The sequence below is a fragment of the Pyrus communis genome, chromosome 15 (genome assembly GCF_041283825.1).
Source record: "Pyrus communis isolate YQ-2024b chromosome 15, ASM4128382v1, whole genome shotgun sequence".
Lineage (NCBI taxonomy): Eukaryota > Viridiplantae > Streptophyta > Magnoliopsida > Rosales > Rosaceae > Pyrus > Pyrus communis.
This window is the reverse complement of record NC_142579.1, coordinates 26,109,554-26,134,328: the sequence shown is the minus strand read 5'-3', so window position 1 is coordinate 26,134,328 and position 24,775 is coordinate 26,109,554. Positions and strand designations below refer to the sequence as shown.

The 24,775-nt window shown below is 35.9% G+C and overlaps 1 protein-coding gene and 1 long non-coding RNA gene across 2 annotated transcripts; both read right to left on the bottom strand.

Moving 5' to 3' along the window:
* Window positions 1-208: 208 nt before the first annotated feature.
* Window positions 209-1,153, bottom strand: LOC148690781 (uncharacterized). Its single transcript, XR_015956168.1, has 2 exons — window positions 908-1,153; window positions 209-560 (listed from the first exon to the last, which is right to left on the bottom strand). It is a non-coding gene; the product is annotated as an uncharacterized LOC148690781 (long non-coding RNA).
* A 17,568-nt stretch (window positions 1,154-18,721) lies between these two features.
* On the bottom strand, window positions 18,722-21,655 carry LOC148690780 (cytochrome P450 711A1-like). The gene is made up of 5 exons (XM_088685177.1): window positions 21,246-21,655; window positions 20,783-20,935; window positions 19,588-20,380; window positions 19,383-19,478; window positions 18,722-19,308 (listed from the first exon to the last, which is right to left on the bottom strand). Exons 1-5 carry the CDS (start codon window positions 21,473-21,475, stop codon window positions 18,982-18,984), a joined length of 1,599 nt encoding a protein of 532 aa, XP_088541303.1. The 5' UTR covers window positions 21,476-21,655; the 3' UTR covers window positions 18,722-18,981.
* Window positions 21,656-24,775: the final 3,120 nt, after the last annotated feature.

The window sequence follows — 24,775 nt, the reverse complement described above, 5'->3', positions numbered from 1 at the left end:
TGACGAAAATGCACCTGCAAAATAATAACACCTAAAGCCACACGTGCCCACAATGAAACTACAAGAAATCGAATTAATATAGGCAGAAATATTTGCCTCTAAAAACCACCAATAGGGGCCAATAAATAGAAAAATCGCCCCTAATAACAAGGAGTGGCGGAAAGTAGATTCACCCCTAAAGAGACTGTTGCTTATTAGATACAAAAAATGTCAAACATTCGCCTCTATTATTTTTATTGCCACATTGGTAGGTTTTATGAATAGACATAATTACAGGTAGATAAATGCATCCGCTCCTAATACTTTCATTTATATAAAAAAAATCCACAAGATAATAAATGCATTATCCACTCAAACGTCATTTATTGGTTTTGAATCATTCACAATATTCAAACCTAGCATGATTCATCTTCATCTTTCTAGACCTCAGAACAATAGAGTAATTTTAATAAAAAATTACAAGAAAAAACATTTTCTTCCTTCAATCCTCTCCTTTCCGGTAGTCTCTTTGTAGACCAGATCTCTGAGTCCATCTTCTTATGTTGCAGCAGCACACGAGTCTATATAAAAAACAAAAAAGAAAACATAATAAACAACAAAGCCAAATTATGAAGTACAGTAATTTGTACAAACAAACAGGAAAAATCAAACCTGAATTCCAATCCATTAAACGTATAAAAAATAAATAAACAAAGATTAACACAAGGCAATTACCTCTAAAATTGAAAGTTCTTGAGAATTCTTTCTCACTATCAATCAAATGATATTTCTATTCCAATCTATTCATAAAATTCTCTTCCACTCTAAATTATTCAAAATCTCACCAAGTGTACCTACAAAACAATTCAAGATGGAAAAAAAAAAAAAAAAAAAAACCTTCAATCAAACCAAATAAAATGAGTTTTACCTTCTCTGTGACAAACCTTTCTTTTGGTCCTCCCGGAGTAGCAAAGGACAAATAGACAACAAAAGATTACTAAGAATGAAAGAAAGAGATAACGGATTGGGATTTGCACAAGACAAAGAGAGGGGAAGAAAAATGAAGGAAAAATGGAAAAATGATGAGCTGTGTGGCAGTTGAAGAAGGGAAAAGAGAAAATTGAGGGAAGTGGGTTTGTATTGGAATTAGGGTTTACATAATTAATGTTTTTTTTTCCTACTAAATAATAATATCCTTTATTTTTATTTTTTGTAAACATTAATTTGTAATTAAACATATCTACCTTAAATAGAAAGAAAAAAAAAGTTTAAATAAATAAGTACAAACATCCGCTGTGAGATCCCACATCGGCGGGGTGAGGGTTGGTCCCTGGCCTTATATGTACATGCTTACTTCCCATTGCAAGCACGTTTTGGGAACTCACTGGCTCCGGATCCCATAAGAACTCCGAAGTTAAGTGAGCTCGGGTGAGAGCAGCTCAAGGATGGGTGACCCACTAGGAAGTTCTAGTGCCAAAACCCAAGAACAAATCCGTGAGGGCGTGGCCCAAAGTGGACAATATCGTGCTACGGTGGAGTCGAGCTGGGATGTGATAATTTGGTATCAGAGCCAAACTTGCCATCTGTTTGAGTGTGCCAACGAGGACGTTGAGCTCCCAAGGTGGGTAGATTGTGAGATCCCACATCGCGAGGTGAGGGTTGGTCCCTGACCTTATATGTACATGCTCACCTCCCATTGCAAGACGCATTTTGGGAACTCACTAACTCCGGATCCCATAAGAACTCCGAAGTTAAATGAGTTTGGGCGAGAGCAATCCTAGGATGGGTGATCTCCTGGGAAGTTATTGTGCCGAAACCTAAGAACAAATCTGTGAGGGCGTGGCCCAAAACGGACAATATCGTGCTACGGCGGAGTCGAGTTAGGATGTGACATCCACCCTAATGAAAAAAATAATTAAATTTAAATTATTATTAGTTGAATTGGGGGCTAATTTATTCGCCTCTAATAGCTAAATAAAGTAAAGGCAGTTTTTTCTGCCCTTACAAGTAGTAATAAAATTAATAGAGGAGAATTATTTTTTGTCCCTATTAAATTAATAGAGACAATTGCATGTTTTTGCCCTTAATGAAAACTATTAGAGGCAAATTTTTATTTTCACATCTAATATAATGCCTCTAATATTCACTTTTTCTGTAGTTTTTTTTTTGGGGGGGGGGGGGGGGGGGGGCGGGCTTTGGTTGAAGAATCTTCAATGCCAAAGTTAGAATTCTGAAGAAAAAAAATGTGTTTAAGAGTTTGTGGGTAGCAAATTGCCTCCCAAATTTTGAAGATAAAGTGGGTATTTATAGGAGAGAATGAGGAAGTGGGCCGAGTTTAATAGTGAAGAGTTTACACAATACATAGGTTCAAGCATAATCATCATTAGTGAGTTGTAATGACGAGTTCAAGTACAATATTGGCATTAGGGCTTAATTGTAAGAGAATTATCTTCTTTTATAGTTGAGGAGAGTTTCCCACTTCTGTCCACGGTTGATGTAATTTGTATTAGGGTTTGTAATTTGTTGAATTTGGGTTGTGAGAGTTAAATACTCTTTGGTAATCTTTGTTTGTTTTGTGAAATTTCTTGTCGTGCTTAACTTGTGGGCATAAGTTTTTATGCTGAACAATGTTAATCTCTTGTGTTCTTATTTTGAGATCATTTGTTTCTTCACTTTCACTTGCGACGTTAATATTTGGTACTTCGTTAAAACTCGTTTCCGCTTGAACATACCAATACAACACTTCCCTCTTAACCAAACTGAGATTTAAAACTTCGGTGGAAGGACTGAGCACCTATTACTGTACCAACATTAGCACAATCCTATTCTATAAATAGTCACACTCTGTTGACCCTAGAAATTGCAAAACCTATGTGGCACATATGCCGCGTAGCTACTGAGTTAACTACTCCTTTCTATTGATGCAAGCATACCAATTCTTGACCTAGCTCGGTCAGGTGAATGAAATAAATATGGTGATGCAGTGATGAATCGTGTCGCTGATTTCTTCACTAAGCGACTTTGGCCAAGGAAAGAACACTCTCGCCCCAGCATTCTAGAACCTAAAGACAAGGTTATGCCTCCGGCTACAAATGTAAGGGAAAAGATACTTTGGCCAAGGAAAGAACACTCTCGACTGCTTCAACTATATTTGTGAAAATATGGGTGCACCGAAAAAGAATCAGGTTGTAAGGGAAAAGATACAAGGAAATGAGTGTCTTTACTGTGAATATCATTCGGTCATCTAAATGTTGAACGCTGAAGTATACTTGTGAGTAACTGACCATAGAACACCTCACTTTGTTGGAAAGTTGATGAAGTGATCTCTTTCATTGAAAGAATCGTAGAATCTTCGCCAGCTGAGACTTGGATAGATAACCAACCAAACTTGAAGTAGTGATGTTAATTTAAACTGAAGATACTTCTCGATTGACTGGTTTTACGGCTCTAGTGGTGTTAAGTTAAACTGAATATGTCGCCGGTTGTCAGCACAGTGTTGTTAATCCAAACTAGAGGTGTGTTGACGAGAAGTTAGTGAAACAGTTAATATTTTCTCAGGGGTTTGAGAAGAGTTTCTCGTAGAGTGTTGAGTTGTTTAAGGTCCTCTTTGCGTTTCAAAACCTCATATTTCTAGGGATAAATTTCATTATGGCAAAGGTTGCCAAGTTGAAAAATTATGATAATAATCCAATTCCTCGGCGCATTCTTTGAATATACTTGGAATTATTCTCGGCATAAACTTTATCACTGGCAAGTGCCACCGTCTTCAACTATGACTATGAACCTATATTGATTATGTAATTGATTCAACCTTTATCCAAAAATAAATTATGATTTTTAACATTTCTTTCATCCAACAACTTAGAATATAAGGGTCGAGTGCATGCAAAATTAGATCCAAACACACTTAATTTAGCAACATATTCGAATCAAACCATTCTTATTTTTTCAACTACAAAATCGATAATTCACAACTAAAGAACAATGAAAGTATATTAAATAAAGGATTTTGGTGTCCAGAAAAATAAATTCTCCACTGGGTTAAATGAGGGTTTGGGTAAGGTGGGTGATGTTGGCATCTGTGTAGCCATGTAAGCAAATTAACGAAAAACTTAACAGAAGGGCTAACGTTGTGCGATAAACAAAACTCAAGTACTAAAATGTTCATTTAAGAACCAATCTAAACAAGGGTCATAGTTTAGGAATCAATTCTAAATTTTTATTTTATTTTCTTATATTCTTCTTATACAGTGGTTCATTCTATTATTTCTTCACCTCATTCTCCTTGTTTATTCTATACGTCTTCTTCTCATACATATCCACCATTACTGCGACCTCGCTTTCCCCCCTATAAGGTTCAATTGTTCTTTTATCCATCTACACTTAATTTTGCATTGGTTCATTATATTTGGATGGCTCTATTTTTAAGATCTAGAGCATAATTTTGAGTAGAGCAGATACGTTGGTCAGACCATTATGTTTTTCATTTTGTATCCAAATTCGAATTATTTCTTAGGCTTCTAGCTTAGATTAAATTAGAGTATTACTCAGAAAAGAAAAGAAAAAATCTCAATAATTGGGCCACGTCATTATCCAATTCTATAATTTTTTTTGTTAATTTTTTATTCTTTTTGTTATTAATTTTGTTTTGTTTTTGTTTTTTGTTAAATAACCAATTCTATAAATAATGACTCAACATGGTGTACTAATTAATGTGTATGACAGATACCCAATACTAGAATATTCTTTAATAAAGCATATGGTGTGACCTGTTTGATTTTTTTGTTTGCATTAAGATTTGATCTGGGATTCGTGTCATATTTTCCATGTTTATGTCGTTTTCATGTCATACCTGATATCTTAACAGATCGAATCGTGTAACACTCGTTAAAATAAACAGGTAAAATGACCTGATCCGAAATCGAACAGATAATATTAACAGGTAATATAACCCGACCAATTACCTATTAAGGAAAATATATTTTAAACATAAATAATCAAATAAACAACATAATACTAAATAAATATATACATACCATATTGTCACGTCCAAAACATAAAAACGTATTTTTCTTTTAAATATATTTTCGCTTACCTAAATTGATCAAATGGTAAAATTGGAAAATATTGGAATAGAGAATGGGTTTTTTCGTCCAAAAAAGTTCTAATAATATAACTGAAATAGAATCCACGGGTATAGATTTACTCTCATTTATCTTACAGTTTTTATTTAAGTAAAATCTTTAATAGTTTTTAAATTAATGTAGAAGTGTAAAATATATATATATATATATATATAAACACTCGTAATGACAAGCTTTATAACTGTCATGAAGAGCTTAATTTCGAAATTCGCCACTATAATTATATAAATCATAGATCAAAATTTGACCGTTGATTGTTTTTTACATTTACGCTTCATTGTTCTCATCAAATTTTGTTTTTTCAGATTTTCTATTTTGAAAACATGATCTATTAGAAGATGCAGGAAGATTAACGGTTTGGATCGTTGATATTATATTCAGAGTTTTACAGTTAGTGAAAATATTGCTTGATGTTTATAAAGTTTTTATAAACTATATAACATCAACTCATATTTCAGTTAACCGTAAATATCGAAAAATGATATTAAAGATATGAACCATTCATATTCTTATATCCACTAGATGATCATGTTGTCAAAAAAGAAAATTAAAAAAAAGAAAGAAATTTAGTAAGAAGAATAAAGCATAAATGACAATCAACGGTTAAATATAAATTTAAGGTTTATGGATTATAGTGTTGGATTTCGAAGCTGACCCATTTATGAAAGTTGTAAAGCTTGTCACTATGAGTGATTTTATATATTTTTTACATTTTTTACACTTCTACATTTTTTTCATCTTCTTATATCCGCTAGATGATCATGTTTTCAAAAAAGAAAATTAAAAAATAAAAAGAAATTTAGTAAGAAGAATAAAGCGTAAATGACAATCGACGGTTAAATATAAATTTAAGGTTTATGGTAAGCCTAGAGCGTAAGGGAATGGTAAGCCTAGAGCGGACAATATCGTGCTACGGCAGAGTCGAGCTGGGATGTGACACAAATACTATACTAGTTTATTTTAATTTTGGACAACAAGATGTTAAGTAAAATTTATCCTAGTAATGATAATAAGGAACTCTTATAATAAAAATAAATAATGACTAAAACTTTTTTTTTTTTAACTTATATTTAATATAGAATATATTGTATATATGAATATGGCTATTGTATTTTATAATAAATCTTTTAGTAATTAAACTTTAAAATTATCAAAATAATTTTTTTCTTAACGGGTCGAAACGGGTTACCCGCGTGTTACCCGCATGTATACCTGTTCAGAACCTATTATTAACGGATCACCCGATAATGATCCGATTAATTATCGTGTTGACCCGAAATCCGTTACTTTTGTGTCGTGTTACCGTGTCGTATCAGAAACTGCCGGATCTAATTAAGATGGTGTACTAATTAATGTCTGGCCTAATGCACTCGTCTTTTACGTACTAATGTGAATCTAACCAAATATAAATGGCTCAAGCATCTTCCCCAAAGATGCTGCCCACATTAAGAGAGAGATATCTTCTAACATTTTGTCTCATTGCCGTCAAAGTCTTTTACGTACCATTGTGAATCTAACCAAATATATATGGCTTAAGCATAAAGCATCTTCCCAAAGATGCTCCTAACATCACGATAGAGATATAATTCTAATATTTTGTCTCATTGTCGTCTTTTATGTACCAATATGAATTTAATCAAATATATATGGCTTAAACATCTTCCCCAAAGATGCTCCTAACATTAAGAGAGAGATATCTTCTAACATTTTGTCTCATTGAAAAATTACATTGTTCATAAAAATAAATAAAAAGTTAAAAAAGCCAAAAAAGTATACAGAAAATGCAAACCTCTATCACCCCGCAACACATACGAATCACCAATTTTTCAAATTGTACATCATAGAACATTCTTACAAAATAATCAAATCGGAAATATTTAAGGCATCTAATTGAGTTCAAAGAAATTGATGAACACTTTGTTTTAAGAAAACATTGAAATTTCATCGTGATAATTAAATAGGCAAATGGTTTTAGATTGAATTGAATTTTTACAAGGATGATCTAAGAATCAAGACTTACAAAATGGAAGGTTCGGATCATTAAAGTTCGATGTGAAGTGGGATCCACAACTAATTTGCATTTTTTTGAATAAAATGAGAATTTCTTCCCTTAAAGGCGCACACATATATATAGGGATAGGATCAAGGGACAAATATTTAAACAAACATTTTTACATTTCTTTGTAGCCTTTAGATTTTATAGTTTTCAATGGTCTAGACTAAGGGGGTGTATTCAATTGGGAATTGAGAGATTTTAATGGATTTTTAAATCCAAGGATTTTTATGGAGTTTAAATGATTTGTAGAGATTTCATGTAAAATTTTGATTCAATTCCCTTGAAATCTCATGGGGAGAGGTGAGATTTGTGGATGCTTAAAATACACTACAAAATCTCTCCAATTCCCTTTAAGTCCTCAACTTTTCCAAAATCTTTAAATTCTAATTCTAATTGAATACACCTGGAATGTTATAAACTTCTTTAAAATTCTAATTGAATACACTCGGATTTCTAAGGATTTTAATAAACTATCTTAAAATCCTGATTGAATACACATTGAATTTCAGAGAATCACTTAAAATCTTGATCGAATATCCCTGGATTCATTAAAAGAATTAAAATCCCTCAAAATCCCAATTGAATACACCCTCGTAAGAGTGATGTGAAGAGTTTTAAACATTAATTGACTTAAATGATGATGTGGATAATAATTAACAAGAAAAATGCTAATCTAAATTGAAAACAAATATCTAATAGAATAAAACTGAGAAGAAAAAAAAAACAAATAAAATTTGAACCCTAATAACAAAAAAACATGAAATCTATCCTTTGCCAATAAGGTCTGCAATGCCTCCCTTCTTTCATTTTATGAAAAATAATCCTAATAATAATAATAATAATAATAATAACATGATTTAAGAGTAGAAAATTCATGAATCACATGAACTGACAAATCTTAATTTTATCACCCCCGCATATATGAACAACAATATAGAATTTAGGGTTTTATTTTGCTTACGTAATAAAGATTCAAGGCATGGAAGTTGCAAACCTGGGGGAGATGGAATTGCAGACCTGGGGGAGATGGGGGTTGCAGACCCCCTTTCTTATTTTCACAATTATAGCTAGGTTTTCTTCCCCTTTTAATTTTAGTTTTAATTTTCTTCTGGATTTTATGTTTTTCAATTTTATTGTTATTTTTAATATTAGTTAAAATCCACATAAGTATCCAAGTTAATTAATGAATAAATAATAATCCTTGGATGCTATAAAATCTAAAGGCTACAAAGAAGTATAAAAATGTTTGTAAAAATATTTGTCTCTTGATCCTATCCCATATATATATATATATATATATATATATATATATATATATATATTGTGCTATACAACATCCCGTTTTACTTTTCTTACACCCTTTGTTAATTTCTATCATTTGTTCATCTTTAATTCAGTTGATCCGACGGTTGTAAATTAGAAGAGTGTGTAAGAAGTAAAAAAAATTGTGTGGATAGCACACCTCATATCCTATATGCGGATAGGGAAAAATGACATAATGTAGGTCTTTGTCGGACAATTCGACCGGATTGTAGCACGGCTAGCCCTTGTTGTAGGTATACCCTTGCACAATTTGAAGTTTAGAACCAATTAGATTCATTGACAATAACATGGGAACTTTTGAAATTTTCTCAAATATGCTGAATCTATCAAAGGAAGAGTTCCGCTTGCTTGTGAGGGGAAGGGTCACGAGTTCCAAAGTTAGCATCCCCGGCGGGTTGGGGACATTTATTTATTTATTTTTTTATAAAACCTCGACAGTACGAGGGGAATTTTATTTATAACAAAAAAAAGTTACACCTAGTTATGAGGAACATAAACCTACCCCCTCATAATTCAAGAAAAATGGATAAAAAAAAATTACATGAAAAAGAACGGGGCCATAAACTTTACCCTTCTATAAATGAAAACAATAAAGATACAAGGAAAAGAGGGGGGGGGGGGGGGGGGGGGGGGGGGGGGTATTTATGATACCTAACATGTATGCTGATAAGCAAATTAATTTGAGAAGCAGTAGTCAGGAAAGCCACCATAGTCTGAAAGCAAAGCAATACAACCGCCAATGGTGGGGAATCATTTCCTTCGCGATATATATGAGAGGTGTAGACAGTTATTTTCTAAATGCGGTTCAAACAAATAGACCATTGCGTATGAAGAGTCATCTTTTGAATACAATCCAAATAAATAGACCATTGCATACGAAGAGACCAAGGAGGATCAAAATCAATTGATTGGAAAGCAGAAATAACACTAGAAGAGTCAATTTCCAACCAAAGCCAATGCCAACCCCGTTGATATGCAACCTCCACACCAATAATAATTATTGATAATTCAACAAAAAAAGCATTGCGATGACTTATCCCTTAGCAGAAGCTACCAAGAAATTGACCATGGCAGTCCCTGAAAACTCTTCCACAAGCAACAGGACTAGGATTTCCTTTGGACAAGCCATCTGTATTAAGTTTAATCCAAGGAAGGAGAAGACCAAAGCACAAGAAGAATAGTGGCACCTTGCGATGGATAGGCTGGATTAGACCTGGTAATTCTTACATGGTCCGTCAATACAACACATAAACGATACGAAAATAATGGGTTTCAGGTCAACATGATAACTAAGTGGGTCACATAATAAGAACTTGCTAATAACGGGTGCTTAACAGGTTTACACGAGAGTGACACGCGGGTAACCTGTGAAAAATGTGAAAAAATATGCAAATGCTCGTAATCGCATCCTCTACGCTTTGAGAAAAGCGTAGAGGATGGGTACTTTGTCGTTTTAATTTTTAAAACCATACAAACCCTCGTGAATAGTATTTTTAAGGGAGTTCAAAATAATAAATTCATAATCATTAATATATAAGTCTGAAAAATGTGAAGGCATATATAAATGCTCGTGATTGCATCCTCTACCCTTAGACGATGGTTACATGGTCATTTAGATTTTTAAAACCCTCCAAATCTCATGAATAGTGTGTGTGTTTTTTTTTATTTATTTATATTTGAGCGCAAAATTAATAATAATTATTATAGAAGTGTGAAAAATGTAAAAAAAGTATACAATCACTCGCAAGGACAAGCTTTACATCTTTCGTGAAGGGGTTAACTCCGAAATCCATTGTCGTTTACAATTCTCACAATGACACCATAATCCATAAACCATAGATTTTAATTTAACCATCCATTGTTGCTTACGCTTTATTCTACTCACTGAATTTCATTTTTTAGATTTTATTTTTTGAAAAGTGATCTTTTAGCAGATGTATAAAAAAGAACGATTCGGATCGTTGATATGACATTCCGATAATTATGTTAACTAAAATATGAGTTGATGTTATATAGTTTCTAGAGACTTTATAAACTTTGAGCTATATTTTCACTAATGGTAAAACTCTGAACGTAATATCAACGATCAGAACCATTCATCTTTCGGCATCTTCTAAGAAATCACGTTTTCAAAAAAGAAAATTGAAAAAAAAAAAATTTGGTGAGAAGAATTGAGCGTAAATATAAATGACAATGAACGGTTAAATTTAGATCTATAGTATATACTAATTTAGTATTATATTTTACATTTTTTTTGGTCAAATTACGTTTTTCATTTTCATTATTTATTGATTTAAAATATATTTTTCTTAACGGGTAACGTGTCATATTACCTGATAATATTAACGGGTCAATTTCAGGTTAGGTCATATTACCCGTTTATTTAAACGGGTGTTAGACGACACGACCCGTTCAGCTATCGGATATGACACGAAAATGACACAAACACGATAAACACGACACAAATGTCATGTCTAGGTTAGATCCCCAAAGAAGAAATGAGTGTCAAAACCTTGAGAATAACTAGGAATAAACTTCCCATTATGAACGATCACATAATTGATAGACATTAAAAGATGACGAGAATAGATTAGGCGACCCTAAAAAATATACTTATTTCGAGCTTTCCAAATACCCGAAATAGTAGAAAGACTCACAAAAATCCAAAGATTGTGCAATTGTTGGGAAAATGGCTTAGGTATGTAGGCATCCTAAAAAACAACCAGGGAATTTGAATAAAACAAAAAAACAAAAAAAAAAAAAAAAAAAAAAGACAAAGAGGTACCAAATTGACATGCTAACTACCTCCAAAGCTGCCTAGATATCTGGCAACTGAAGAAAAGATAAACAGTAGGTTCCTCCGAATTATGACATAAACAACAGATGGATGCCAAAGAAATACCACGTCGTTGAAGTGCACCTTCGGTAGGAAGTTTATCATGAAGAAGCCGCCAAGCCAAAGTAGACAATCGAGGTGGGATAAAATGTTGCCAAATAACCTTAGCCCAAGTACAATCACTATGTTTTCGTCGAATGAGATGATAGCCAAAAGAAAAGGAAAATTTCCTAGTAGGTGTAGGCTCCTAGATCAATTTGTCATCTTCTACATTTAAACGTAGAATATGTTGCACTACAGAAGGAAATAAATCTACAAAATAATCTGGCAAATACCAACTTTGAGCTTTAATAACATTTAGAACCCTAGGAAGAACTATAGAAGAAATGATCGAAGATAATGAAGGGCCAATAATTGGACTATCCAACCATTTGTCAAACCAAAAGGAAACTTACTTCCCCTTGCCAATAACCCAATAGCTATTATTATTCAGAATAAGCAAAACACGCTTCAACCTATGCCACATAGAAGATCGTAAATAGATATCTTATTTTTAATAAGGTGCAAGAGGAAAACGTTGACGAGCGAATGAACCCCACAAAGAAGAGGATTGTTAAGCATCCCAGCCAAAACTAATCAAAATTGTCAACTTCAAAGTAGTCAAATAACGAGGACCAGGGGCCACCTTCATGCCTAGGTCCACACCCCATACTCCAGTCAACAATTACTAGCTTTCGTGAAGCCAAGTCCCTTGACCAAATAAAATTTCATACACAAGCAGAAAGATGTTTTAAAAAGAAAAATGGGCAATTGATAAATTGAGAAGCTATGGAGAAACAAGCTTTGATAAATAGATTACACCAATTGGAGTTGTCCAACCATTGAGGGAAGTTTACCTTTCCAACCTGAAAGACGAGCTTTAACCTTATCCACCAAAACTTGAAAGTGAATTCTCCCTAGCTTACCACGAAAAATGGGTACCCTAAGATAAGTGAAAGGAACAACACCCATACGAAAGCTAAGATATCATGAGACATGCACTTTACGATGGGCAGAGGTGGATGCGAGATAAAAAGTACTCTTAGTTGTATTAACAAGTTATCCGGATGCACAACCATACTTATCAAAAACTTTTGAAGAGAACAAAGAGATCGAACATTCCCACGACAAAAAAAAAAAAAAACAAAAAAAAAAATCATCAGCATATAACACATAAGTTGGAGGGCAACAACCCTGTGGTGCCGAAATAGCTATTATCCATCCAGTAGAGAAAAGAAAAGATCAACTTCTACTCAAAGTTTTCTATGCTAAACAATAAAGTAGTGGAGAAAGAGGGTCTCCCTAACGTACGCCTTGAGAACAAGAGAAAAACCCTGTGGTGTACCATTTACCAAAATAAAAGGACGAGTAGACTGTAATAAAACATGCACCTAATCCACAAAAATACGAGAAAATCCAAAGCTAGAAAGCACGTGGAACAGAAAATTCATGTTTAAAGTATCAAAAGCTTGAGCAAAATTGACTTTTATGCCCACATAATAGAACTTTTACGGGAATTAATTTTCTTCTATTACTTGTTTAGAAATATATATACATCAGTACTATTATAGTTTTACAAGGAAACAAATAACATATACACAAACCTACTTAATAAAGGACTCCTATTATTTACATTCCCTATTTTTCCTAATATTGACTCACGCTAACACTCCCCCTCAAGTTGGTGCATAGATATCACACATGCCCAACTTGACAAGTGAGTCATCAAACCTTCGACTACATACTGCATGAGTTAGAACGTCTGCAAGTTGCTCCTCTGACTTCACAAAAGGTATTGACACAATCTTCCTTTCAAGCTTCTCTTTAATAAAATGTCGATCAACTTCCACATGTTTTGTCCTATCATGCTGTACCGGATTATCAGCTATATCTCTTGCTGACTTATTATCACAGTATAGTCTCATGGTTTCCTTTGGCTTGAACCCAAGCCCCTCAAGAAGCTTTCGAAGCCAGAGAATCTCACAAATGCCGTGAGCCATCCCTCGATACTCGGCCTCAGCCGAGGATCTTGATACTACCTTCTGTTTCTTACTTCTCCATGTAACCAAATTTCCTCCTACAAACGTAAAGTATCCCGAAGTAGACCGTCTGTCACCTACACTTCCTGCCCAATCAGCATCCGTGAACCCCTCAATTCTCAAATGTCCATACTTCCGATATAGAACTCCTTTCCCAGGTGCAGACTTTAAATATGCTAAGATACGCATAACAGCAGCCATATGATCTAGACTTGGTGAATGCATAAATTGACTTACTACACTTACTGCATAGGCAATATCAGGCCGTGTATGAGCCAAATAAATTAGTCTCCCTACAAGTCTCTGATAACTCCCCTTATCAACTGATTTCTGATTCGGATCCACACATAGATGATGTTTTTCAACAATAGGTGTATCTACTGGCTTGCATCCCAGCATACCAGTTTCTTTTAGCAAATCCAAAACATACTTACGTTGTGACAAGAAAATACCTTTCGAAGATCGAGCAACTTCAACTCCAAGAAAATATTTCAAATCCCCTAGGTTCTTCATTTCAAACTCAGCCGCAAGATTCTTCTGTAATCTTGAAATCTCATCACAATCATCTCCAGTAATAATCATGTCATCTACATAAATGATTAAAGCTGTCACTTTTTTCTATCTCCGTTTAACGAACAATGTATGATCAGAATGACTCTGATAATACCCAATCTTTTTCATAACTTGAGTAAACCTATCAAACCATGCACGAGGCGATTGCTTCAGCCCATAAAGAGACTTACGCAACCGGCATACTTCTGTACTTCTAACAGCACTGTACCCAGGAGGAAAATCCATATATACTTCTTCCTCCAAGTTCCCATGGAGAAAAGCGTTTTTCACATCAAACTGTTTTAATGGCCAGTCCATATTAGCAGCTAAAGAAATCAGAACACGTACCGTATTCATCTTGGCAACCGGAGAGAACGTCTCTTGATAATCTACACCATATGTTTGGGTGTATCCTTTAGCTACCAACCTTGCTTTGTACCTGTCTATTGATCCATCGGCTTTGTATTTGACGGTAAACACCCACCGGCATCCAACTGTTTTTTTTCCCTCCGGCAAGGACATCACCTCCCAGGTATTATTCTTCTGTAACGCCAACATTTCTTCATCCATTGCATTTGCCCACTTTGGATCCTTTAGAGCCTCATCCACACGAGTTGGTACTCGAATAGCCTCCATATTGTCTATCAAGGTCTTACGCTCTGGTGCAAGACCATTGCATGAGACATAGTTGGCTATCAGATACTTTACTTTGCCTTCCGGAGAAAACCTGTCAGGTGGCACACCTCGATTTTGTCTCGGTGGCAGCTTATATGTATTTACATCAGTACTTGCATTAGTTACATAATCATCCACAATACTTACCTCAGGTTTATTCAGAGAAGAATCATTGGGCATCACCGTGGAGCTAGAGAGAGGGGGTTACACAAGTAGGCTCGACAATGAACTGTCCTGACTGCGGATCACTCTCGGCATCTTTTGCTTCTGACTGCATGCTGCTCTCGGCAGCAACTTCTGGCACGGCATGTATGATCACTGCCGCATTAGGCACGGCATCAGCATGCACGGCCTCAACATCAACCACAGTATTTTCTCCCAAGTCCAACCATTCCAGATCACCACTAGAGCTCTCCCCCTGGTGATCTGAAGATGAAGATACGGGGGAATAAAAAAACTCCGATTCAGAAAAGGTCACATCCATAGTAACATACATATGCCGAGTCTCAGGGTGATAACATTTATATCCTTTTTGGTGAGATGAGAAACCAACAAACACACATCGAAGGGCACACGGATCCAACTTAGTGCGATGAATTTTCGGAATATGCACATAAGCCACACAACCAAATACCTGGGGCTTGAGAGTATGAGTAGACATCACCTGAACATGTTGAGTGAGAACTTGAAGAGGAGTTCGAAAGTCAATCACCCGAGAGGGCATACGATTAATCACGTAGACCGCATAAGTAACTGCTTCAGGCCAAAAAATCTTAGGAACAGACGCGCCCAGAAGTAGAGCACGTGTCGTTTCTAAGATATGGCGATTTTTCCGTTCAGCCACTCCATTTTGCTGTGGAGTATAGGGACAGGTTGTTTCATGGAGAATGCCTTGATCACAAAGAAACTCCGACAACTCACAATTAAGATACTCACCACCATTATTAGAACGAAGAACTTTAATTACAGATAAGTATTGTGTCTGAATCATTTGAGAAAAGGTTCAGAATACCATACCAACATCACTCTTATTTTTCACCACATATAACCACGTCATACGAGTGCAATCATCAACAAACGTAACAAACCACTTAATCCCAGAAGAAGTAACAACAGGAGATGGTCCCCAAACATCAGAGTGCACAAGTTCAAACGGTAAAGCTCTTTAATTCATACTAGGAGGAAACGAAGCCCGATGGCTTTTAGCAAGAATACATACTTCACAATGTAAGTCTGATTCATTTATTCCACTAAATAGACTAGGTAACATATGCCGTAAATACCCAAAAGATGCATGCCCTAACCGACGATGCAACAACCACACTTCTTGTAAATTACTAGACCGGGACGCTCGAACCGCATTAGCTCTGCCAGAAACGACGTCGTCCACATAGTACAACCCCTCTCTCTTAGTGCCACGCCCAATTATCTCCTTGGTCTGAATATCCTGAAGGAGACAAAATGATGGATACATTAGAACAACACAATCCAATTGTTCAGTAACCTGTGGTATGGACAACAGATGATGGGATAAAGAAGGAACAAGCAAGCAATGATGTAGGGGAAGTGTAGGGGTAAGATGCACAGTGCCGGCACCAGACACGGGTGCCAAAGTACCATTGGCAGTTGATATATTTTTCCTGTGAGATGTGGTCATGTATTGAAACATATTTTTATCATATGTCATATGATCCGTTGCACCAGAATCTAAAATCCAACCTGTATTTGCCATTTAATAATACGCAAAATGACAATCACAAGTACACGGCAATCACAGCACCCTACCAATTACGGAACCACAAGTTGCAAGAACAAACAAGCAGCAGCCACTCACGGCAATTACCCACGGCAAAACAGACAGCAAGCAGATTGCAACAGTAGAGCAATATTCCCACGAGGCACAATACGAAATATAATACGCGACACACTTGCTGCAATAAGTACAGCAGCAAAGACACAATACGCTGCAACAAAAACACACAGCACACACGCAGCAGTTGTCTCTTCCTGCAGTCTTTGTTCTCCTTCGTTCCTCACGACACCAGCAGCACGCAATACACAGTAGCACGCAGCAAGTAATTGACTTTGCTGCAAGGATGCAGCGGGAAAAATTTGCTGTGTGTTTCCCTTTACAAAAGCAACAGCACGGCACACGAAGTCTTGGCAGCAACACACACACACGGCAGCAGCAACAGACACGGTACAATTGCAGAAAAACACAACAATTTGTACACAACCCTCACGGCAGCAGCAAGGTATTGTGCTGCACAGCAATATACAGCAACAGACTACACACACAGCAGTACCACACCCACACGGCAACCCTGTTTTCTGCAGAAGACTTGCAGAAATAAGGTCAACCAAGCACAGCGGAAAAGAAAACTAGGGTTTTGGCTCTTGATACCAAATAGAACTTTTACGGGAATTAATTTTCTTCTATTACTTGTTTAGAAATATATATACATCAGTACTATTATAGTTTTACAAGGAAACAAATAACATATACACAAACCTACTTAATAAAGGACTCCTATTATTTACATTCCCTATTTTTCCTAATATTGACTCACGCTAACACACATTACCACCAAAAACCTTTTTGTCCATAAAATTGAACACTTTTGAAACTAGTTCAATGCAATGGAAAAGGATGCTATGACTTTGTCAGATGCCGGTTATTATGGTTAGTTATTCTATCATTCCACGCCTATCTTGGAAGGTACATGTAAGATTAGGCGGTCATAACTACACACCAAGGCTTCATCGGACAACTAAGCTACTTACCCTCTTCTTGTTCAAAGAAAAAAGTTTTCGTGTAAAATGTTGGCTCAATACAAGCCAAGATGGATGTGAAGAGAGTCCCACATTGGAGAAGTACAACAATAATCTAAGGTTTAAATATAGGTGTTCCACTTCTAACTACACCGAGGTCTTTTAAGATAAAACTCCACACTTGAGATCTATTGGGTTTGATACCACCCAGGAGATTGGGCCTAGGTGCTTAAGTGAGGACAATATCAGTGCATGGCAACCTTAATAGTGGACACTTATGGAGCCTGTGACTTACCAACCGAGATTCAAATTATACCCTCACCAAATACACACCCATAGTTGAACAGAATAAATTACAAGAAAACACTTATGGAGCATGTGACTTACCAATCAAGATTCAAATTATACCCTCACCAAATACAAAACCACAGTTGAACAGAATAAAATACAAGAAATAAAGACATCAAAAAATTTACAAGGTTCGGCAAGAACCTGCCGACATCCCTGGAGAGATATTGTTCTTCACTATGAGAATAACAGTACAATTTACACATGAGTTAGATCGACATAACCCAATCCCAAATTCCTTGTACACCCACTCACATAATTTTTCTAAGATCTTCACTCTACCCCAAGAGTTCTTTCACCAGAGACTTCACTCTAGCTCTTTTGATTTTCTCTCAACCCATGTTCAACCATTCCCATGGGAGAGCCGAATGCTCTTCCCCTAGTAGAGTAGGGCTCGGAAAATCCTAGTCCACCAGGAGCTAGGTGGAGCAAGGGCTCCTAGAGGGGCTGAAGGAAAAATCCTTGGAGAGGTAGAGTTGCAGTGACCGGTGCGGCAACCATACCATTCTTGGGAACCCGTGGGTTGTAAAGTATGGCGTTACCTTGGCTTGCCCACGCCAGCGTGGAGATTGTTGGTGTAAAAGGTTGGCTCAATACAAGCCAAGATGGATGTGAAGAGAATCCCACATCAGAGAATTACAACAATAATCTAAGGTTTAAATATAGGTGTTCCACTTCTAATTGCATCGAATTGTTTTGAGATAAAATCCCACACCTGAGGTCCATTGGGCTTGATACCACCTAAGGGATTGAGTCTGAGTGGTTAAGTGGGAACAATATCAGTGCATGACAGCCATAGTAGTGGACACTTATAGAGCCCGTGACACAACAAATAATAGAGTCCTTAATGCGAGGTTCATTTATAAAATATTTTTTTTATGGTTATGAGCGTGAGACATCTACTTGTTTGTTTCCAGTGAAATGATCATTATCTCGCATTTATGTTATTACTAGCTCATAAGATTCAAAATTACGATTAAATTTAAAAGCTTTACAGTGAAGATGTTTACATAAAACTTCATTAAAACAAAGCAGAAGCAAGACACAGCCAAGGCTAAGTAATGCCACCAACAAACAGCATAAGAAAGGACAAATGATGGTACTGCATGGATAGCGGGAATTGCAAAAAGATGCCGCAGTCAGATCTTGCTCCACAAGGATTTATGAGTACGAATAAAAAGATTGATCTGGCAGTGTTGAAGACTAATCAGTGCATGATCACCGCTTTACGACTCTAACCTTGACACCGTTCTTGAAATTAAGGACAATGCCATACTCGAGTGCCAGAGGGTTCTCCATGTTGGGAGAGTGCCTGAATACATACTTCCGGTACAAATGAATCAGCGAGACCTTTAATTCTTGCAGTGAAAATTTCTGACCAATGCATGCTCGAGGCCCGATTCCAAACGGTATAAAAGCATAAGGATGCCTTTCTTTCTCTTCTTTGCAATTTGGATCAAATCTCTCTGGCATGAACGAGTCTGGTTCAGGGAAGTTGTTTGGATCTTTGGCTAAAACTCCGAGTGCTAACCACACCCAAGTTCCCTGCTCCTCTAAAAAAATTAGTCCCATAAATTATGCAACCATTTCCAATTTACATAGGAAAAGTAGAGCAATACCTTTGGTAGAAGATAGCCTCCAATTTCAACTTCCCTAGATGTTTCTCTTGCAACTAATGGGGAAACCAGGTAAAACCTCATTGCCTCTTTAATAACCTGCATTTGAAAAATCAATATGAAGGCATGACGATCAAGTAAATTAAGCCCTTGGAATTTCAAATCTTTTACAAAAGTCTACACTAATTTTGAAATTCCGAATGCATGCCTGATCAATATAAGGAAATTTGTATTGAAGATCATGAGCAGTTGGCATCTGATCAAGAGGTCCAAATCCATCAATTTCCGCCAGCAACTTCTTTTCAACATCTGGGTGTCCGGCAACCAAGTAGACAATTGAAGACAATGTGAATGATGTAGTGGCTGATCCAGCTAGGAGATGCTCATAAGCAACAGCACTAATGTAGTCTAGAGTGAAGACGTTTTTGGCAACCATTTCCGATTCCCTCGCATTCATTATGAGTGACAAGAAGTCCTTTGAACCACGTTCACTGTCTTTCATTCTCTTCACCACAATCTCATCAAGCCGGCCACTCAACTTCCGGTTAGTACGCTCAACTTTCCAGTCCATTGTCCCGGGAATTCTTTTCAAGACCTGCCTAAATGGCTCCTGAAGAATAGGAACAAGTAGTCCCAGTATAATTGAAAAGGAACCGGATAAATCCATCTTAAGCTGAGTAGTGGAATATATGTGTTGGTTAATAAAATCCGAGACTTGATCATCATTGTTGCTGTCTTTGCTGTCAATCTTGTCAATTGATTCACTAATGGATTGTGGTTTAGAGAGGCCAAAGTTGACACCAAATGCAGCTTGTCCTATTACATCAGTGGCCAACCTGAGGGAGAGGTCAGAAAAGGTAATCTCTTCATCCTCTTTAAACGAGTCGAACTTTTGAGTTGCAGACTCGATGAATGATTGCATTGTGGGGACAAGGCTGGCTAGGTGCGATGGCTGATACAATGATAATATAGTGTTTCGCATCGTCGACCATCTTGCATCCCTGTAGATAAACTTTATGAATTTAACTGACAGATATATATAAATTCTACACTACTTTGTATTCATGTTTCATTTTGGTAATTCAAAACAGGTCCCCAAATTCTACTTTGTATTCATGTTTTACTTTGGTCATTTTCCCGTCATTTATGGACATTTACTAATAGATGACCTATGTTCCACTTCATGGAGTTAGGGTTTTCCATATATCATTCACTATTCCTCAAGTAACTGCTTATCCATCAAATATATGGTTGTATGGACGAAACTGTAACATAAAGACAAGTGAGAATCACTTGATGCAATTGCAGGACCACAAAATTTATGAACTGAACTGAAGGATCAAAGTGAAATATGACTATAAAGTTATGTAACCGCTGCCGTAATTAGCCCATAAAACAAATACCTGGTGAAAAAGAGACCCTTCTGATGAAGAGGGGAAGCTGCGATGGGAGACGGAATGCTTCTGTTGTGGATATCTTTGAATTTCTTGATTCCTACTTCTCTACAAAGCTCTGCATCAGCTACAATTATTAGTGGCTGTCTACCCATATGAAACCTGCCAAGATGTGTAGAATCAATACCTTAATAGCTATGCCATGGCCATATGGATGCGCCACCAGCTTTAACAAATTCAGAACTAAAGTGACATAACTAAAATGTACAATTTATTACGAGGTCATATGTTTAACAACCAACCTCCGTTCGAGCCATATATTTCAGTCATATATATGAAGTTAATTTCAAACGTATACCATTTAATAAAATTTATTTGGGAATATATTGTCCAACTATTAGACATAAATTTTGGTCCCAAAGACGATTGCAAATGCAAATCTGCTACATATATGCAATATACGCATACTAACCTGAAAATAGGGCCATACTGTTTGGCAAGAACTGAGAATATATCAGGACCATATTTTGCCAGCAAGGGAAGGTGTCCTACGAAAGGGATAACTGGTGGGCCAGGTACCCTTCTCACCTTCCAGTAGGGGCCATACAAGTAACTCAAAACTCCTGCAAACATTGCTAATACCGTGAAAAGGGTCGGTGGTGATATCAGAAAACCATTGGTGAACATCGACGGCAGTTCCATATTTGCTGCCGCCGATCAGTTTCTGAATCCTGATTGCCCAGAGTCAGAGAGCTATGGTTGCTTTAGTATTTGCTACTCTTTAAAAGTATCTTCGATGACCTCTTACATAAGTATATGGTCCTTGTCGCTATATAAATGATTATTTTTTTATTTTTCAGTCGTTTCGTTCTACTCGGCAGTTAGCTAAAGATTGGAGATTCTAAAGCATATAAAAAATAGGGAGAGTTTAACTCACACCCTCGAGGTTTGGACTTATTACAACCATACCCCTAGGTTTAATTTATTAACCCTAACATTTCCTTTTTCAAAATTTTAACTCCTTTGTGTTTGTAAATGTGAATCACTCTCTTTGTGTTGCACCAAGCAATGTAGGATGAGTGTAGAGTGATTGTTTTGTGAAAATCCCTGCAAAAAAGTTCTCAATCATTGGTATATAATAGCCCAATTTGCTCTATAATATATAAATAGCTGAATGAGTTAACTTAATACTCGTCTTTTACGTACTAGTATGAACCTAACCAAGCATGCTTTAACTTAAAACTTATATTTTTACTTGTCTTCTACATACCAGGTTGAACCTAACCAAATATGATTGAGCTCAATACTTATCTTTTTAGTACTAATGTGCCTAATTAAGCCTTTTTCCCATAATGCTCCAAGTTACCATTAAAGCAAAAGAACTTCTAAGTTCTAACAATTTGACTTATTTGAAAGCAAGTGTCTGTGAGAGGGAAAGTTGCAACCAGTTAGATCCATAATCTCGGAACTTTTGCTAGTTTCTTCGTTAATTAGTAGCACTGTTCTAAAAATTCCCGACTGCCTAGGCATCCGCTTAGGTTGCAACTCACTTAAACAGAAAATAGATAACTTTCTTTTTGAATTTTATTATTTTCAATAAATTGTAAGAGCCTTGTTGAATACTTAAATGAACACACATTATAAGCTTGTTCCCCATGTTTTCATTATGTTCCAATACTTCATAATATATATATATATATATATATGTTATTCTATTTTGTAGTTTATGATGAAATTATATTTATTTTAAGTATAAACAGACACTTATTTACACAAAATATAATAGATTTACTTAAATCCGCCTAACCACCTAAGAGCTAGGAACCAGGCAGAACCTTGATTAGCAGGGAGTAATCTCTCCCGCGAATATGGTTTGTAAGGTGCCTTTAAGAGTTCATCAAACACTAGTACAATAAGAGTTCATCAAACACTAGTACAAAAAATTTGGTGACCTTTTGTTAGTCCGGGCAAGAGTATGTCGAATAGATTTCTTGAATGAGCTCCTATGTATACAAAATTTTAGAAATGTTGGATGTTATAATAAAATGAGTGCATATATGCATTACCATGCATTACCCCGAAGAAGGAAAAAATAGTACAATTAGCAGTGTGATTATGAGAAAATCTAGTAGAAACCATAAATCATTTTTCCGATTCTTATGTTATTTTATGGTGAATATTTAATTTAAAATCAATTGGACATATATCATCATTGGTATATAATTATGTGCATGACAGATATCGGCGCTAGAGCTTTCTTCAATAAAATTATAAAAAAAAACTTAAAAGTTTTAACTTAACACTCAACCAAATTTGCATCAGCTACTTATCTTTTTTACTCGTCTTTTACGTACCAATATGATTATAACCAAATAATATATAAGCCTAATTAATCCTTTCTCCCCATAGATGCTCCATATGAACGTTAAAACAAATAACTTTAACACTTTGACTCATTCGAAAACAATTCTCTACAATATGCACCATTGCATCCCCCTGATAGATTAATTGACACTTTGAAGAATCTACTGCTCATCTTTTCTTCGACTGTCGAATATCTAGGTAGTTTTGGAGGTGGTTAGCATACTAATTTGGTACCTCTTTGCATCTTTTAGATTTGTTGGATATTTTTTGGGATATTTATGTGCATAAGCCTTTTTCCAAATAGTTGCACAATCTCTGGATATTTGCGAGTCTTTCTACTATTGCGGTTATTTGGAAGGCTCGAAATAAGTTTATTTTTTAGGGTCGACCAATTTATTTTCATCGTCCTTGCATGTCTATCAATTATGTGACTGTCCATGGTGGAAAGTTTATTCCTTGTTATTGTCAGGGTTTTGACACTCAAATCATCTCTTCGCTGGGAATCCGACATATCTCTTGCAACGCGCCTACTATTCTTTCTGTCCTCTGGTCTCCTCCTTATTTTCCTTGGATTAAACTTAATACAAATGGTTTGTCTAAACGAAATCTCAGTCCTGCTGGTTGTGGAGGAATTTTCAAGAATTGCCATGGTCGTTTTCTTGGTAGTTTTTGCCATTGGGTTGGTAATCGCAACTCTTTTTTTTTTTTGCATAATTATCTGCAATTATTATTGGTGTAGAGTTTGCATATCAATGAGGTTGGCATTATCTTTGGTTTGAAAGTGACAGCTCTAGTGTTATTTCTGCTTTTCAATTGTCTAATTTTGGTTCTCCTTGGCCTCTTTGTACGCAATGGCCTATTTGTTTGGACCGCATTCGGAAAATGACTTTCTACGCATCTCACATAGATCGCAAAGGAAATTTTGTTGCGAACAATTTTGCTAGCATGGGCTTGTCTTCTCCAACTTTAACTTGGCATAATTCTCCTCCGCCGACAGCTCGTGCTAAAGTGTTTTCAGACTATGTTGGCTTGCCTGGCTCCCGCTTCTCAAATTAATGTGCATCTCGGCATCCAAGTTTGTCTTACTTTCTTTTTTTTTTTTTTCCTAACTTTGTGCTATTGCTCAACTTGTTTTGCAAGTTTAGACCTTTAGGTTTGGCTTTAGAAGGGTTAGGTTTCATGTCCCCACCTTCTTTTCTTTGTATCATTCTTATTTTTGTTTCTAGAAGGCAAGGCTTCTGTCCCTCTTTTTTTTCTTGTATTGTTATTTATTGTCTCCGTTTTTTGATGGGTAAGGTTTATGTCCTCCCTGACTAGGTGTAACTTCTTTTTTAGTTATCAATAATATCTCCCTCATTTAACCAAAAAAAAAAACTAGGTTTAGGATTTAGACCGTGTCTGTTAGAATTAGGTTTTCGTTTAAGAATTAGAATTAGTTTATTATAAAATGTTTGTTATTCACTTGTGAATAATTCAATCACAATATAATCCATTCGAGTTATGTAGCTGTTTCGGCTTGTTTTTCCGATTTGGGCTTACCCTGCATTTGTCTCGCATCAGTTTGTCTATCGTCGTATTTTCCATTGTTTTGTTTGTTCTCGGTTAAAATTTGCATCTCACCACCACAGCCTGCTCGCA

Coding starts and splice junctions, on each gene's coding strand:
- LOC148690780 (XM_088685177.1), bottom strand. CDS start 21,475: ATGGAACTGCCGTCGATGTTCACCAATGGTTTTCTGATATCACCACCG. Junction 20,936..21,245: donor CAGTATGGCCCTATTTTCAG/GTTAGTATGCGT, acceptor ACATCTTGGCAG/GTTTCATATGGGTAGACAGC. Junction 20,381..20,782: donor AAGGGTCTCTTTTTCACCAG/GTATTTGTTTTA, acceptor GTTTATCTACAG/GGATGCAAGATGGTCGACGA.